This window comes from Oncorhynchus nerka, linkage group LG13 (assembly GCF_034236695.1).
Source record: "Oncorhynchus nerka isolate Pitt River linkage group LG13, Oner_Uvic_2.0, whole genome shotgun sequence".
Taxonomy (NCBI): domain Eukaryota; kingdom Metazoa; phylum Chordata; class Actinopteri; order Salmoniformes; family Salmonidae; genus Oncorhynchus; species Oncorhynchus nerka.
In genome coordinates, this window is record NC_088408.1 from 99,417,582 (window position 1) to 99,430,942 (window position 13,361).

Genomic DNA, 13,361 nt, shown 5'->3' on the forward strand with positions numbered 1-13,361 from the left:
CTCCACTCCCCTCTCCTCTCCCCACCTCCTCTCCTCTCCTCACCACCCCTCTCCCCACCCTACCTCCTCTCCTCTACTCCTCTCCTCTCCCCTCTCCCTCTCCCCACCTCCTCTCCCAGATCTAATCTGCCTGGCCTGTCTGTCAGGTAGCCCCTCTCCCCACCTCCTCTCCCTCCCTCACCACCCCTCTCCCCACCCCACCTCCTCTCCTCTAGTCCTCTCCTCCTCTCCTCTCCCCACCTCCTCTCCCAGATCTAATCTGCCTGGCCTGTCTGTCAGGTAGCCCCTCTCCCCACCTCCTCTCCTCTCCTCACCACCCCTCTCCCCACCCCACCTCCTCTCCTCTACTCCTCTCTTCTCCCCACCTCCTCTCCCAGATCTAATCTGCCTGGCCTGTCTGTCAGGTAGCCCCTCTCCCCACCTCCTCTCCTCTACTCCTCTCCTCTACTCCTCTCCCCCTCTCCTCTCCCCACCTCCTCTCCCAGATCTAATCTGCCTGGCCTGTCTGTCAGGTAGCCCCTCTCCCCTCCACCAACCACATATCCTGTGTATGTGTGTGTTGTGTGTGTCTGTGCGGGTGTGTGTGTGTTTGTTCCAGACATGTCCTCTTGTCTGACCTGCATGGCCTGTCTGTCAGGTAGCATCAGTCTGCAGCAGATGCCATGTGACCCCCCGGGGCGGCTTGCCAAAAACTAATTGACTCTGAGCCTTGCTAATTGGCGAGCGGCGAATCCCTTAACGAGGCTTTGTGGGGTGACCCACCGGCAGTGATGAAAGCGCTCAGCTTTGCCCCGCTGTGTCAAGGTCTCCTGGGTAATCAGAGTGTCCGCTGACCCGGGGACTGGAGGGCAGGGCCACAGTGGAGAGGATGGTCTGGGCTGGAGGGATGGAGGGATGGAGGGATGGTGGGATGGAGGGATGGCGGGCCACAGTAGAGTGGAGATGAAGTGATGGAGAGTGGCTGGGCTGATGGTAGGGCAGGGCCACAGAGTAGAGGATGGTCTGGGCTTTGGCTGGGCCTGGAGTGGAGGGCCACAGTGAAGTGCAAAGGAGAGGAGAAGAGAGAGAAGTGGAGTGGGGCTGGTTTGGTCTGGGGAAGGTCTGGGCTGGGGATGATCTGGTCTGGGCTGGGGATGGGCTGGTCTGGTCTGGGGGTTGTCTGGGCTGGGGTTGGTCTGGGCTGGGGATAGTCTGGGCTGGGGATGGTCTGGTCTGGAGATGGGCTGGTCTGGGTGTGGTCTGGGCTGGGGATGGTCTGGGCTGGGGATGGTCTGGTCTGGAGATGGTCTGGTCTGGGGATGGTCTGGGCTGGGGATGGTCTGGTCTGGAGATGGTCTGGGGATGGTCTGGTCTGGGGATGGTCTGGGGATGGGCTGGTCTGGGGATGGTCTGGTCTGGAGATGGTCTGGGGATGGTCTGGTCTGGGGATGGGCTGGTCTGGGTGTGGTCTGGGCTGGGGATGGTCTGGTATGGAGAAGATCTGGTCCGGGGATGGTCTGGGCTGGGGTGGTCTGGTCTGGAGAAGATCTGATCTGGGGATGGTCTGGTCTGGAGATGGTCTGGGGATGGTCTGGTCTGGGGATGGTCTGGTCTGGTCTGGGGATGGTCTGGTCTGGGGATGGTCTGGGCTGGGGATGGTCTGGGCGGGGGGATGGGCTGGCCTGGGGATGTCTGGTCTGGGGTTGTCTGGTCTGGGGATGGTCTGGGCTGGGGATGGGCTGGTCTGGGGATGTCTGGTCTGGGGTTGTCTGGTCTGGAGAAGATCTGGTCTGGGGATGGTCTGGTCTGGGGTTGTCTGGTCTGGGGATGGGCTGGGGATGGTCTGGGCTGGGGATGGGCTGGTCTGGTCTGGGTGTGGTCTGGGCTGGGGATGGTGTGGGCTGGAGAAGGTCTGGTCTGGGATGGTCTGGTCTGGGGATGGTCTGGTCTGGAGATTGTCTGGGGATGGTCTGGTCTGGGCTGGGGATGATCTGGTCTGGGGATGGTCTGGGCTGGAGATGGTCTGGGGATGGTCTGGTCTGGGCTGGGGATGATCTGGTCTGGGGATGGTCTGGGCTGGGGATGGTCTGGTCTGGGGATGTCTGGTCTGGTCTGGGGATGGTCTGGTCTGGGGGTTGTCTGGGCTGGGGATGGTCTGGTCTGGGGATGGGCTGGGGATGGGCTGGTCTGGGTGTGGTCTGGGCTGGGGATGGTGTGGTCTGGAGAAGATCTGGTCTGGGGATGGTCTGGGCTGGGGATGGTCTGGAGAAGATCTGGGGGATGGTCTGGGCTGGGGTGGTCTGGTCTGGGAAGATCTGGTCTGGGGATGGTCTGGTCTGGGAGATGGTCTGGGGATGGTCTGGTCTGGGGATGGTCTGGTCTGGTCTGGGGATGGTCTGGTCTGGGGATGGTCTGGGCTGGGGATGGTCTGGGCGGGGGATGGGCTGGCCTGGGGATGTCTGGTCTGGGGGTTGTCTGGTCTGGGGATGGTCTGGGCTGGGGATGGGCTGGTCTGGGGATGTCTGGTCTGGGGGTTGTCTGGTCTGGAGAAGATCTGGTCTGGGGATGGTCTGGTCTGGGGGTTGTCTGGTCTGGGGATGGGCTGGGGATGGTCTGGGCTGGGGATGAGCTGGTCTGGTCTGGGTGTGGTCTGGGCTGGGGATGGTGGGCTGGAGAAGGTCTGGTCTGGGATGGTCTGGTCTGGGGATGGTCTGGTCTGGAGATTGTCTGGGGATGGTCTGGTCTGGGCTGGGGATGATCTGGTCTGGGGATGGTCTGGGCTGGAGATGGTCTGGGGATGGTCTGGTCTGGGCTGGGGATGATCTGGTCTGGGGATGGTCTGGGCTGGGGATGGTCTGGTCTGGGGATGTCTGGTCTGGTCTGGGGATGGTCTGTCTGGGGGGTTGTCTGGGCTGGGGATGGTCTGGTCTGGGGATGGGCTGGTCTGGGTGTGGTCTGGGCTGGGGATGGTGTGGTCTGGAGAAGATCTGGTCTGGGGATGGTCTGGGCTGGGGATGGTCTGGTCTGGAGATGGTCTGGGGATGGTCTGGTCTGGGGATGGTCTGGTCTGGGGATGGTCTGGGCTGGGGATGGGCTGGGCTGGGGATGGGCTGGTCTGGTCTGGGTGTGGTCTGGGCTGGGGATGGTCTGGGCTGGAGAAGGTCTCGTCTGGGGATGGTCTGGGCTGGGGATGGTCTGGTCTGGAGATGTTCTGGGGATGGACTGGTTTGGGGATGGTCTGGAGATGGTCTGGGCTGAGGATGGTCTAGTCAGTGTCTGCAGCTTCCACCAGCCCAATGTGAAATTTCTAAACTTTAAAAAACTATGACTAGAGAGAGAGACTGTCAACGGAAACAGCAAAGAGCTTCTGTTTTCATGAGTTCATGTTTAACTTATTGTTTTGAATTTGTTTTTGTAAAAAAAAATAGTAAAACATTTTTCTCTCCCATTTCGTGATATCCAATTGGTAGTTACAGTCTTGTCTCATTGCTGCAGCTCCTGTACGGACTGTGGAGAGGCGAAGGTTGAGAGCTGTGCATCCTCCGAAACACAACCCAACCAAGCTGCACTGCTTCTTGACACAACAGACCACTTAACCCAGAACCCAGCTGCACCAATGTGTCGGAGGAAACACTGTTGCACCTGGCGACCGTGTCAGCGTGCACTGAGCCCGGCCCGCCACAGGAGTCGCTAGTGCCCGATGGGACAAGGACATCCCTGCCGAGCAAACCCTACCCTACCCCGGGCAACACTGGACTAATTGTCTGCCGCCCCATTGGTCTCCCGGTCGTTGCCGGCTGCGACAGAGCCTGGACTTGAAACAGGATGTCTAGTGGCACAACTAGCAATGAGATGCAATGTCTTAGACCACTGGGATGCAGTACCTTAGACCACTGGGATGCAGTACCTTAGACCACTGTGATGCAGTACCTTAGACCACTGTGATGCAGTACCTTAGACCACTGTGATGCAGTACCTTAGACCACTGTGATGCAGTACCTTAGACCACTGTGATGCAGTACCTTAGACCACTGTGATGCAGTACATTAGACCACTGTGATGCAGTACCTTAGAACACTGTGATGCAGTACCTTAGAACACTGTGATGCAGTACCTTAGAACACTGTGATGCAGTACCTTAGAACACTGTGATGCAGTACCTTAGACAACTGTGATGCAGTACCTTAGAACACTGTGATGCAGAACCTTAGACCACTGTGATGCAGTACCTTAGACCACTGTGATGCAGTACCTTAGAACACTGTGATGCAGTACATTAAACCACTGTGATGCAGTACCTTAGAACACTGTGATGCAGTACCTTAGAACACTGTGATGCAGTACCTTAGAACACTGTGATGCAGTACCTTAGACAACTGTGATGCAGTACCTTAGACAACTGTGATGCAGAACCTTAGAACACTGTGATGCAGTACATTAGAACACTGTGATGCAGTACCTTAGAATACTGTGATACAGTACATTAGAACACTGTGATGCAGTACCTTAGAATACTACAATGCAGTACCTTATCCCACTCTGATGCAGTACCTTAGAACACTGTGATGCAGTACCTTAGACCACTGTGATGCAGTACCTTAGAACACTGTGATGCAGTACCTTAGAACACTGTGATGCAGTACCTTAGAACACTGTGATGCAGTACCTTAGAACACTGTGATGCAGTACCTTAGAACACTGTGAGGCAGTACCTTAGAACACTGTGATGCAGTACCTTAGACAACTGTGATGCAGTACTTTAGACCACTGTGATGCAGAACCTTAGAACACTGTGATGCAGTACATTAGAACACTGTGATGCAGTACCTTAGAATACTGTGATACAGTACATTAGAACACTGTGATGCAGTACCTTAGAATACTACAATGCAGTACCTTAGCCCACTCTGATGCAGTACCTTAGAACACTGTGATGCAGTACCTTAGAACACTGTGATGCAGTACCTTAGCCCACTGTGATGCAGTACCTTAGAACACTGTGATGCAGTACCTTAGCCCACTGTGATGCAGTACCTTAGAACACTGTGATGCAGTACCTTAGAATACTGTGATGCAGTACCTTAGAACACTGTGATGCAGTACCTTAGAACACTGTGATGCAGTACCTTAGACCACTGTGATGCAGTACCTTAGAACACTGTGATGCAGTACATTAGACCACTGTGATGCAGTACCTTAGAACACTGTGATGCAGTACCTTAGAACACTGTGATGCAGTACCTTAGAACACTGTGATGCAGTACCTTAGACAACTGTGATGCAGTACCTTAGACCACTGTGATGCAGAACCTTAGAACACTGTGATGCAGTACATTAGAACACTGTGATGCAGTACCTTAGAATACTGTGATACAGTACATTAGAACACTGTGATGCAGTACCTTAGAACACTGTGATGCAGTACCTTATCCCACTCTGATGCAGTACCTTAGAACACTGTGATGCAGTACCTTAGACCACTGTGATGCAGTACCTTAGAACACTGTGATGCAGTACCTTAGAACACTGTGATGCAGTACCTTAGAACACTGTGATGCAGTACCTTAGAACACTGTGATGCAGTACCTTAGACAACTGTGATGCAGTACCTTAGAACACTGTGATGCAGAACCTTAGACCACTGTGATGCAGTACCTTAGACCACTGTGATGCAGTACCTTAGACCACTGTGATGCAGTACCTTAGACCACTGTGATGCAGTACCTTAGAACACTGTGATGCAGTACATTAGACCACTCTGATGCAGTACCTTAGAACACTGTGATGCAGTACCTTAGAACACTGTGATGCAGTACCTTAGCCCACTGTGATGCAGTACCTTAGAACACTGTGATGCAGTACCTTAGAATACTGTGATGCAGTACCTTAGAACACTGTGATGCAGTACCTTAGAATACTGTGATGCAGTACCTTAGAACACTGTGATGCAGTAACTTAGAACACTGTGATGCAGTACCTTAGAACACTGTGATGCAGTACCTTAGACAACTGTGATGCAGAACCTTAGAACACTGTGATGCAGTACATTAGAACAATGTGATGCAGTACCTTAGAATACTGTGATGCAGTACATTAGAACACTGTGATGCAGTACCTTAGAATACTACAATGCAGTACCTTAGCCCACTCTGATGCAGTACCTTAGAACACTGTGATGCAGTACCTTAGAACACTGTGATGCAGTACCTTAGACCATTGTGATGCAGTACCTTAGAACACTGTGATGCAGTACATTAGACCACTGTGATGCAGTACCTTAGACCACTGTGATGCAGTACCTTAGAACACTGTGATGCAGTACCTTAGAACACGGTGATGCAGTACCTTAGAACACTGTGATGCAGTACCTTAGAACACTGTGATGCAGTACCTTAGACAACTGTGATGCAGTACCTTAGAACACTGTGATGCAGAACCTTAGACCACTGTGATGCAGTACCTTAGACCACTGTGATGCAGTACCTTAGACCACTGTGATGAAGTACCTTAGAACACTGTGATGCAGTACATTAGACCACTGTGATGCAGTACCTTAGACCACTGTGATGCAGTACCTTAAACCACTGTGATGCAGTACCTTAGACCACTGTGATGCAGTACCTTAGAACACTGTGATGCAGTACCTTAGAACACTGTGATGCAGTACCTTAGAACACTGTGATGCAGTACCTTAGAACACTGTGATGCAGTACCTTAGACAACTGTGATGCAGTACCTTAGACCACTGTAATGCAGAACCTTAGAACACTGTGATGCAGTACATTAGAACACTGTGATGCAGTACCTTAGAATACTGTGATGCAGTACATTAGAACACTGTGATGCAGTACCTTAGAATACTACAATGCAGTACCTTAGCCCACTCTGATGCAGTACCTTAGAACACTGTGAGGCAGTACCTTAGAACACTGTGATGCAGTATCTTAGCCCACTGTGATGCAGTACCTTAGAACACTGTGATGCAGTATCTTAGCCCACTGTGATGCAGTACCTTACAATACTGTGATGCAGTACATTAGAACACTGTGATGCAGTACCTTAGAATACTACAATGCAGTACCTTAGCCCACTCTGATGCAGTACCTTAGAACACTGTGATGCAGTACCTTAGACCACTGTGATGCAGTACCTTAGAACACTGTGATGCAGTACCTTAGAACACTGTGATGCAGTACCTTAGAACACTGTGATGCAGTACCTTAGAACACTGTGATGCAGTACCTTAGACAACTGTGATGCAGTACCTTAGAACACTGTGATGCAGAACCTTAGACCACTGTGATGCAGTACCTTAGACCACTGTGATGCAGTACCTTAGACCACTGTGATGCAGTACCTTAGACCACTGTGATGCAGTACCTTAGAACACTGTGATGCAGTACATTAGACCACTCTGATGCAGTACCTTAGAACACTGTGATGCAGTACCTTAGAACACTGTGATGCAGTACCTTAGCCCACTGTGATGCAGTACCTTAGAACACTGTGATGCAGTACCTTAGAACACTGTGATGCAGTACCTTAGAACACTGTGATGCAGTACCTTAGAATACTGTGATGCAGTACCTTAGAACACTGTGATGCAGTACCTTAGAACACTGTGATGCAGTACCTTAGAACACTGTGATGCAGTACCTTAGACCACTGTGATGCAGAACCTTAGAACACTGTGATGCAGTACATTAGAACACTGTGATGCAGTACCTTAGAATACTGTGATGCAGTACATTAGAACACTGTGATGCAGTACCTTAGAATACTACAATGCAGTACCTTAGCCCACTCTGATGCAGTACCTTAGAACACTGTGATGCAGTACCTTAGAACACTGTGATGCAGTACCTTAGACCACTGTGATGCAGTACCTTAGAACACTGTGATGCAGTACCTTAGACAACTGTGATGCAGTACCTTAGACCACTGTGATGCAGTACCTTAGAACACTGTGATGCAGTACCTTAGAACACTGTGATGCAGTACCTTAGAACACTGTGATGCAGTACCTTAGAACACTGTGATGCAGTACCTTAGACAACTGTGATGCAGTACCTTAGAACACTGTGATGCAGAACCTTAGACCACTGTGATGCAGTACCTTAGACCACTGTGATGCAGTACCTTAGACCACTGTGATGCAGTACCTTAGAACACTGTGATGCAGTACCTTAGACCACTGTGATGCAGTACCTTAGACCACTTAGACCACTGTGATGCAGTACCTTAGACCACTGTGATGCAGTACCTTAGACCACTGTGATGCAGTACCTTAGAACACTGTGATGCAGTACCTTAGAACACTGTGATGCAGTACCTTAGAACACTGTGATGCAGTACCTTAGAACACTGTGATGCAGTACCTTAGAACACTGTGATGCAGTACCTTAGACCACTGTGATGCAGAACCTTAGAACACTGTGATGCAGTACATTAGAACACTGTGATGCAGTACCTTAGAATACTGTGATGCAGTACATTAGAACACTGTGATGCAGTACCTTAGAATACTACAATGCAGTACCTTAGCCCACTCTGATGCAGTACCTTAGAACACTGTGAGGCAGTACCTTAGAACACTGTGATGCAGTATCTTAGCCCACTGTGATGCAGTACCTTAGAACACTGTGATGCAGTATCTTAGCCCACTGTGATGCAGTACCTTAGAATACTGTGATGCAGTACATTAGAACACTGTGATGCAGTACCTTAGAATACTACAATGCAGTACCTTAGCCCACTCTGATGCAGTACCTTAGACCACTGTGATGCAGTACCTTAGAACACTGTGATGCAGTACCTTAGACCACTGTGATGCAGAACCTTAGAACACTGTGATGCAGTACATTAGAACACTGTGATGCAGTACCTTAGAATACTGTGATGCAGTACATTAGAACACTGTGATGCAGTACCTTAGAATACTACAATGCAGTACCTTAGCCCACTCTGATGCAGTACCTTAGAACACTGTGATGCAGTACCTTAGAACACTGTGATGCAGTACATTAGACCATTGTGATGCAGTACCTTAGACCACTGTGATGCAGTACCTTAGACCACTGTGATGCAGTACCTTAGACCACTGTGATGCAGTACCTTAGAACACTGTGATGCAGTACATTAGACCACTGTGATGCAGTACCTTAGACCACTGTGATGCAGTACCTTAAACCACTGTGATGCAGTACCTTAGACCACTGTGATGCAGTACCTTAGAACACTGTGATGCAGTACCTTAGAACACTGTGATGCAGTACCTTAGAACACTGTGATGCAGTACCTTAGAACACTGTGATGCAGTACCTTAGACAACTGTGATGCAGTACCTTAGACCACTGTAATGCAGAACCTTAGAACACTGTGATGCAGTACATTAGAACACTGTGATGCAGTACATTAGAACACTGTGATGCAGTACCTTAGAATACTACAATGCAGTACCTTAGCCCACTCTGATGCAGTACCTTAGAACACTGTGAGGCAGTACCTTAGAACACTGTGATGCAGTATCTTAGCCCACTGTGATGCAGTACCTTAGAACACTGTGATGCAGTATCTTAGCCCACTGTGATGCAGTACCTTACAATACTGTGATGCAGTACCTTAGAACACTGTGAGGCAGTACCTTAGAACACTGTGATGCAGTACCTTAGACCACTGTGATGCAGAACCTTAGAACACTGTGATGCAGTACATTAGAACACTGTGATGCAGTACCTTAGAATACTGTGATGCAGTACATTAGAACACTGTGATGCAGTACCTTAGAATACTACAATGCAGTACCTTAGCCCACTCTGATGCAGTACCTTAGAACACTGTGATGCAGTACCTTAGAACACTGTGATGCAGTACATTAGACCATTGTGATGCAGTACCTTAGACCACTGTGATGCAGTACCTTAGACCACTGTGATGCAGTACATTAGACCACTGTGATGCAGTACCTTAGACCACTGTGATGCAGTACCTTAGAACACTGTGATGCAGTACCTTAGAACACTGTGATGCAGTACCTTAGAACACTGTGATGCAGTACCTTAGAACACTGTGATGCAGTACCTTAGACAACTGTGATGCAGTACCTTAGAACACTGTGATGCAGAACCTTAGACCACTGTGATGCAGTACCTTAGACCACTGTGATGCAGTACCTTAGACCACTGTGATGCAGTACCACTGTTAGACCACTGTGATGCAGTACCTTAGAACCACTGTGATGCAGTACCTTAGACCACTGTGATGCAGTACCTTAGAACACTGTGATGCAGTACCTTAGAACACTGTGATGCAGTACCTTAGAACACTGTGATGCAGTACCTTAGAACACTGTGATGCAGTACCTTAGAACACTGTGATGCAGTACCTTAGACCACTGTGATGCAGAACCTTAGAACACTGTGATGCAGTACATTAGAACACTGTGATGCAGTACCTTAGAATACTGTGATGCAGTACATTAGAACACTGTGATGCAGTACCTTAGAATACTACAATGCAGTACCTTAGCCCACTCTGATGCAGTACCTTAGAACACTGTGATGCAGTACCTTAGAATACTACAATGCAGTACCTTAGCCCACTCTGATGCAGTACCTTAGCCCACTCTGATGCAGTACCTTAGCCCACTCTGATGCAGTACCTTAGAACACTGTGATCCAGTACCTTAGACCACTGTGATGCAGTACCTTAGAACACTGTGATGCAGTACCTTAGAACACTGTGATGCAGTACCTTAGCCCACTGTGATGCAGTACCTTAGCCCACTCTGATGCAGTACCTTAGAACACTGTGATGCAGTACCTTAGACCACTGTGATGCAGTACCTTAGAACACTGTGATGCAGTACCTTAGCCCACTGTGATGCAGTACCTTAGAACACTGTGATCCAGTACCTTAGACCACTGTGATGCAGTACCTTAGAACACTGTGATGCAGTACCTTAGAACACTGTGATGCAGTACCTTAGCCCACTGTGATGCAGTACCTTAGCCCACTCTGATGCAGTACCTTAGAACACTGTGATCCAGTACCTTAGACCACTGTGATGCAGTACCTTAGAACACTGTGATGCAGTACCTTAGACAACTGTAATGCAGTACCTTAGACCACTGTGATGCAGTATCTTAGCCCACTGTGATGCAGTACCTTACAATACTGTGATGCAGTACATTAGAACACTGTGATGCAGTACCTTAGAATACTACAATGCAGTACCTTAGCCCACTCTGATGCAGTACCTTAGAACACTGTGATGCAGTACCTTAGAACACTGTGATGCAGTACCTTAGACCATTGTGATGCAGTACCTTAGACCACTGTGATGCAGTACTTAGACCACTGTGATGCAGTACCTTAGAACACTGTGATGCAGTACCTTAGACCACTGTGATGCAGAACCTTAGACCACTGTGATGCAGTACCTTAGACCACTGTGATGCAGTACCTTAGAACACTGTGATGCAGTACCTTAGAACACTGTGATGCAGTACCTTAGCCCACTGTGATGCAGTACCTTAGCCCACTCTGATGCAGTACCTTAGAACACTGTGATCCAGTACCTTAGACCACTGTGATGCAGTACCTTAGACCACTGTGATGCAGTACCTTAGACCACTGTGATGCAGTACCTTAGACCACTGTGATGCAGTACCTTAGAACACTGTGATGCAGTACCTTAGAACACTGTGATGCAGTACCTTAGAACACTGTGATGCAGTACCTTAGAACACTGTGATGCAGTACCTTAGACAACTGTAATGCAGTACCTTAGACCACTGTGATGCAGAACCTTAGAACACTGTGATGCAGTACATTAGAACACTGTGATGCAGTACCTTAGAATACTGTGATGCAGTACATTAGAACACTGTGATGCAGTACCTTAGAATACTACACCTTAGCCCACTCTGATGCAGTACCTTAGAACACTGTGATGCAGTACCTTAGAACACTGTGATGCAGTACCTTAGCCCACTGTGATGCAGTGCAGAACACTTCCAGTACCTTAGCCCACTGTGATGCAGTACCTTAGCCCACTCTGATGCAGTACCTTAGCCCACTCTGATGCAGTACCTTAGAACACTGTGATCCAGTACCTTAGACCACTGTGATGCAGTACCTTAGAACACTGTGATGCAGTACCTTAGAACACTGTGATGCAGTACCTTAGCCCACTGTGATGCAGTACCTTAGCCCACTCTGATGCAGTACCTTAGAACACTGTGATCCAGTACCTTAGACCACTGTGATGCAGTACCTTAGAACACTGTGATGCAGTATCTTAGCCCACTCTGATGCAGTACCTTAGAACACTGTGATCCAGTACCTTAGACCACTGTGATGCAGTACCTTAGAACACTGTGATGCAGTACCTTAGAACACTGTGATGCAGTACCTTAGCCCACTGTGATGCAGTACCTTAGCCCACTCTGATGCAGTACCTTAGAACACTGTGATCCAGTACCTTAGACCACTGTGATGCAGTACCTTAGAACACTGTGATGCAGTATCTTAGCCCACTGTGATGCAGTACCTTAGAACACTGTGATGCAGTATCTTAGCCCACTGTGATGCAGTACCTTACAATACTGTGATGCAGTACATTAGAACACTGTGATGCAGTACCTTAGAATACTACAATGCAGTACCTTAGCCCACTCTGATGCAGTACCTTAGAACACTGTGATGCAGTACCTTAGAACACTGTGATGCAGTACCTTAGACCATTGTGATGCAGTACCTTAGACCACTGTGATGCAGTACCTTAGACCACTGTGATGCAGTACCTTAGAACACTGTGATGCAGTACCTTAGACCACTGTGATGCAGAACCTTAGAACACTGTGATGCAGTACATTAGAACACTGTGATGCAGTACCTTAGAATACTGTGATGCAGTACATTAGAACACTGTGATGCAGTACCTTAGAATACTACAATGCAGTACCTTAGCCCACTCTGATGCAGTACCTTAGAACACTGTGATGCAGTACCTTAGAACACTGTGATGCAGTACATTAGACCACTGTGATGCAGTACCTTAGACCACTGTGTTGCAGTACCTTAGACCACTGTGATGCAGTACCTTAGAACACTGGGATGCAGTACCTTAGAACACTGTGATGCAGTACCTTAGAACACTGTGATGCAGTACCTTAGAACACTGTGATGCAGTACCTTAGACAACTGTAATGCAGTACCTTAGACCACTGTGATGCAGAACCTTAGAACACTGTGATGCAGTACATTAGAACACTGTGATGCAGTACCTTAGAATACTGTGATGCAGTACATTAGAACACTGTGATGCAGTACCTTAGAATACTACAATGCAGTACCTTAGCCCACTCTGATGCAGTACC

At 48.9% G+C, this 13,361-nt stretch overlaps 1 protein-coding gene across 1 annotated transcript; it reads right to left on the minus strand.

Annotated features, from left to right (window-relative positions):
* Positions 1 to 817: 817 nt before the first annotated feature.
* LOC135574817 (cell surface glycoprotein 1-like) lies at positions 818 to 3,518 on the minus strand. Its single transcript, XM_065027020.1, has 2 exons — positions 3,454 to 3,518; positions 818 to 3,179 (listed from the first exon to the last, which is right to left on the minus strand). Exons 1-2 carry the CDS (start codon positions 3,516 to 3,518, stop codon positions 818 to 820), a joined length of 2,427 nt encoding a protein of 808 aa, XP_064883092.1.
* Positions 3,519 to 13,361: the final 9,843 nt, after the last annotated feature.

Coding starts and splice junctions, on each gene's coding strand:
- LOC135574817 (XM_065027020.1), bottom strand. CDS start 3,518: ATGCACAGCTCTCAACCTTCGCCTCTCCACAGTCCGTACAGGAGCTGC. Junction 3,180..3,453: donor TGCAGCAATGAGACAAGACT/GTAACTACCAAT, acceptor GAACATCTCCAG/ACCAGACCATCCCCAGCCCA.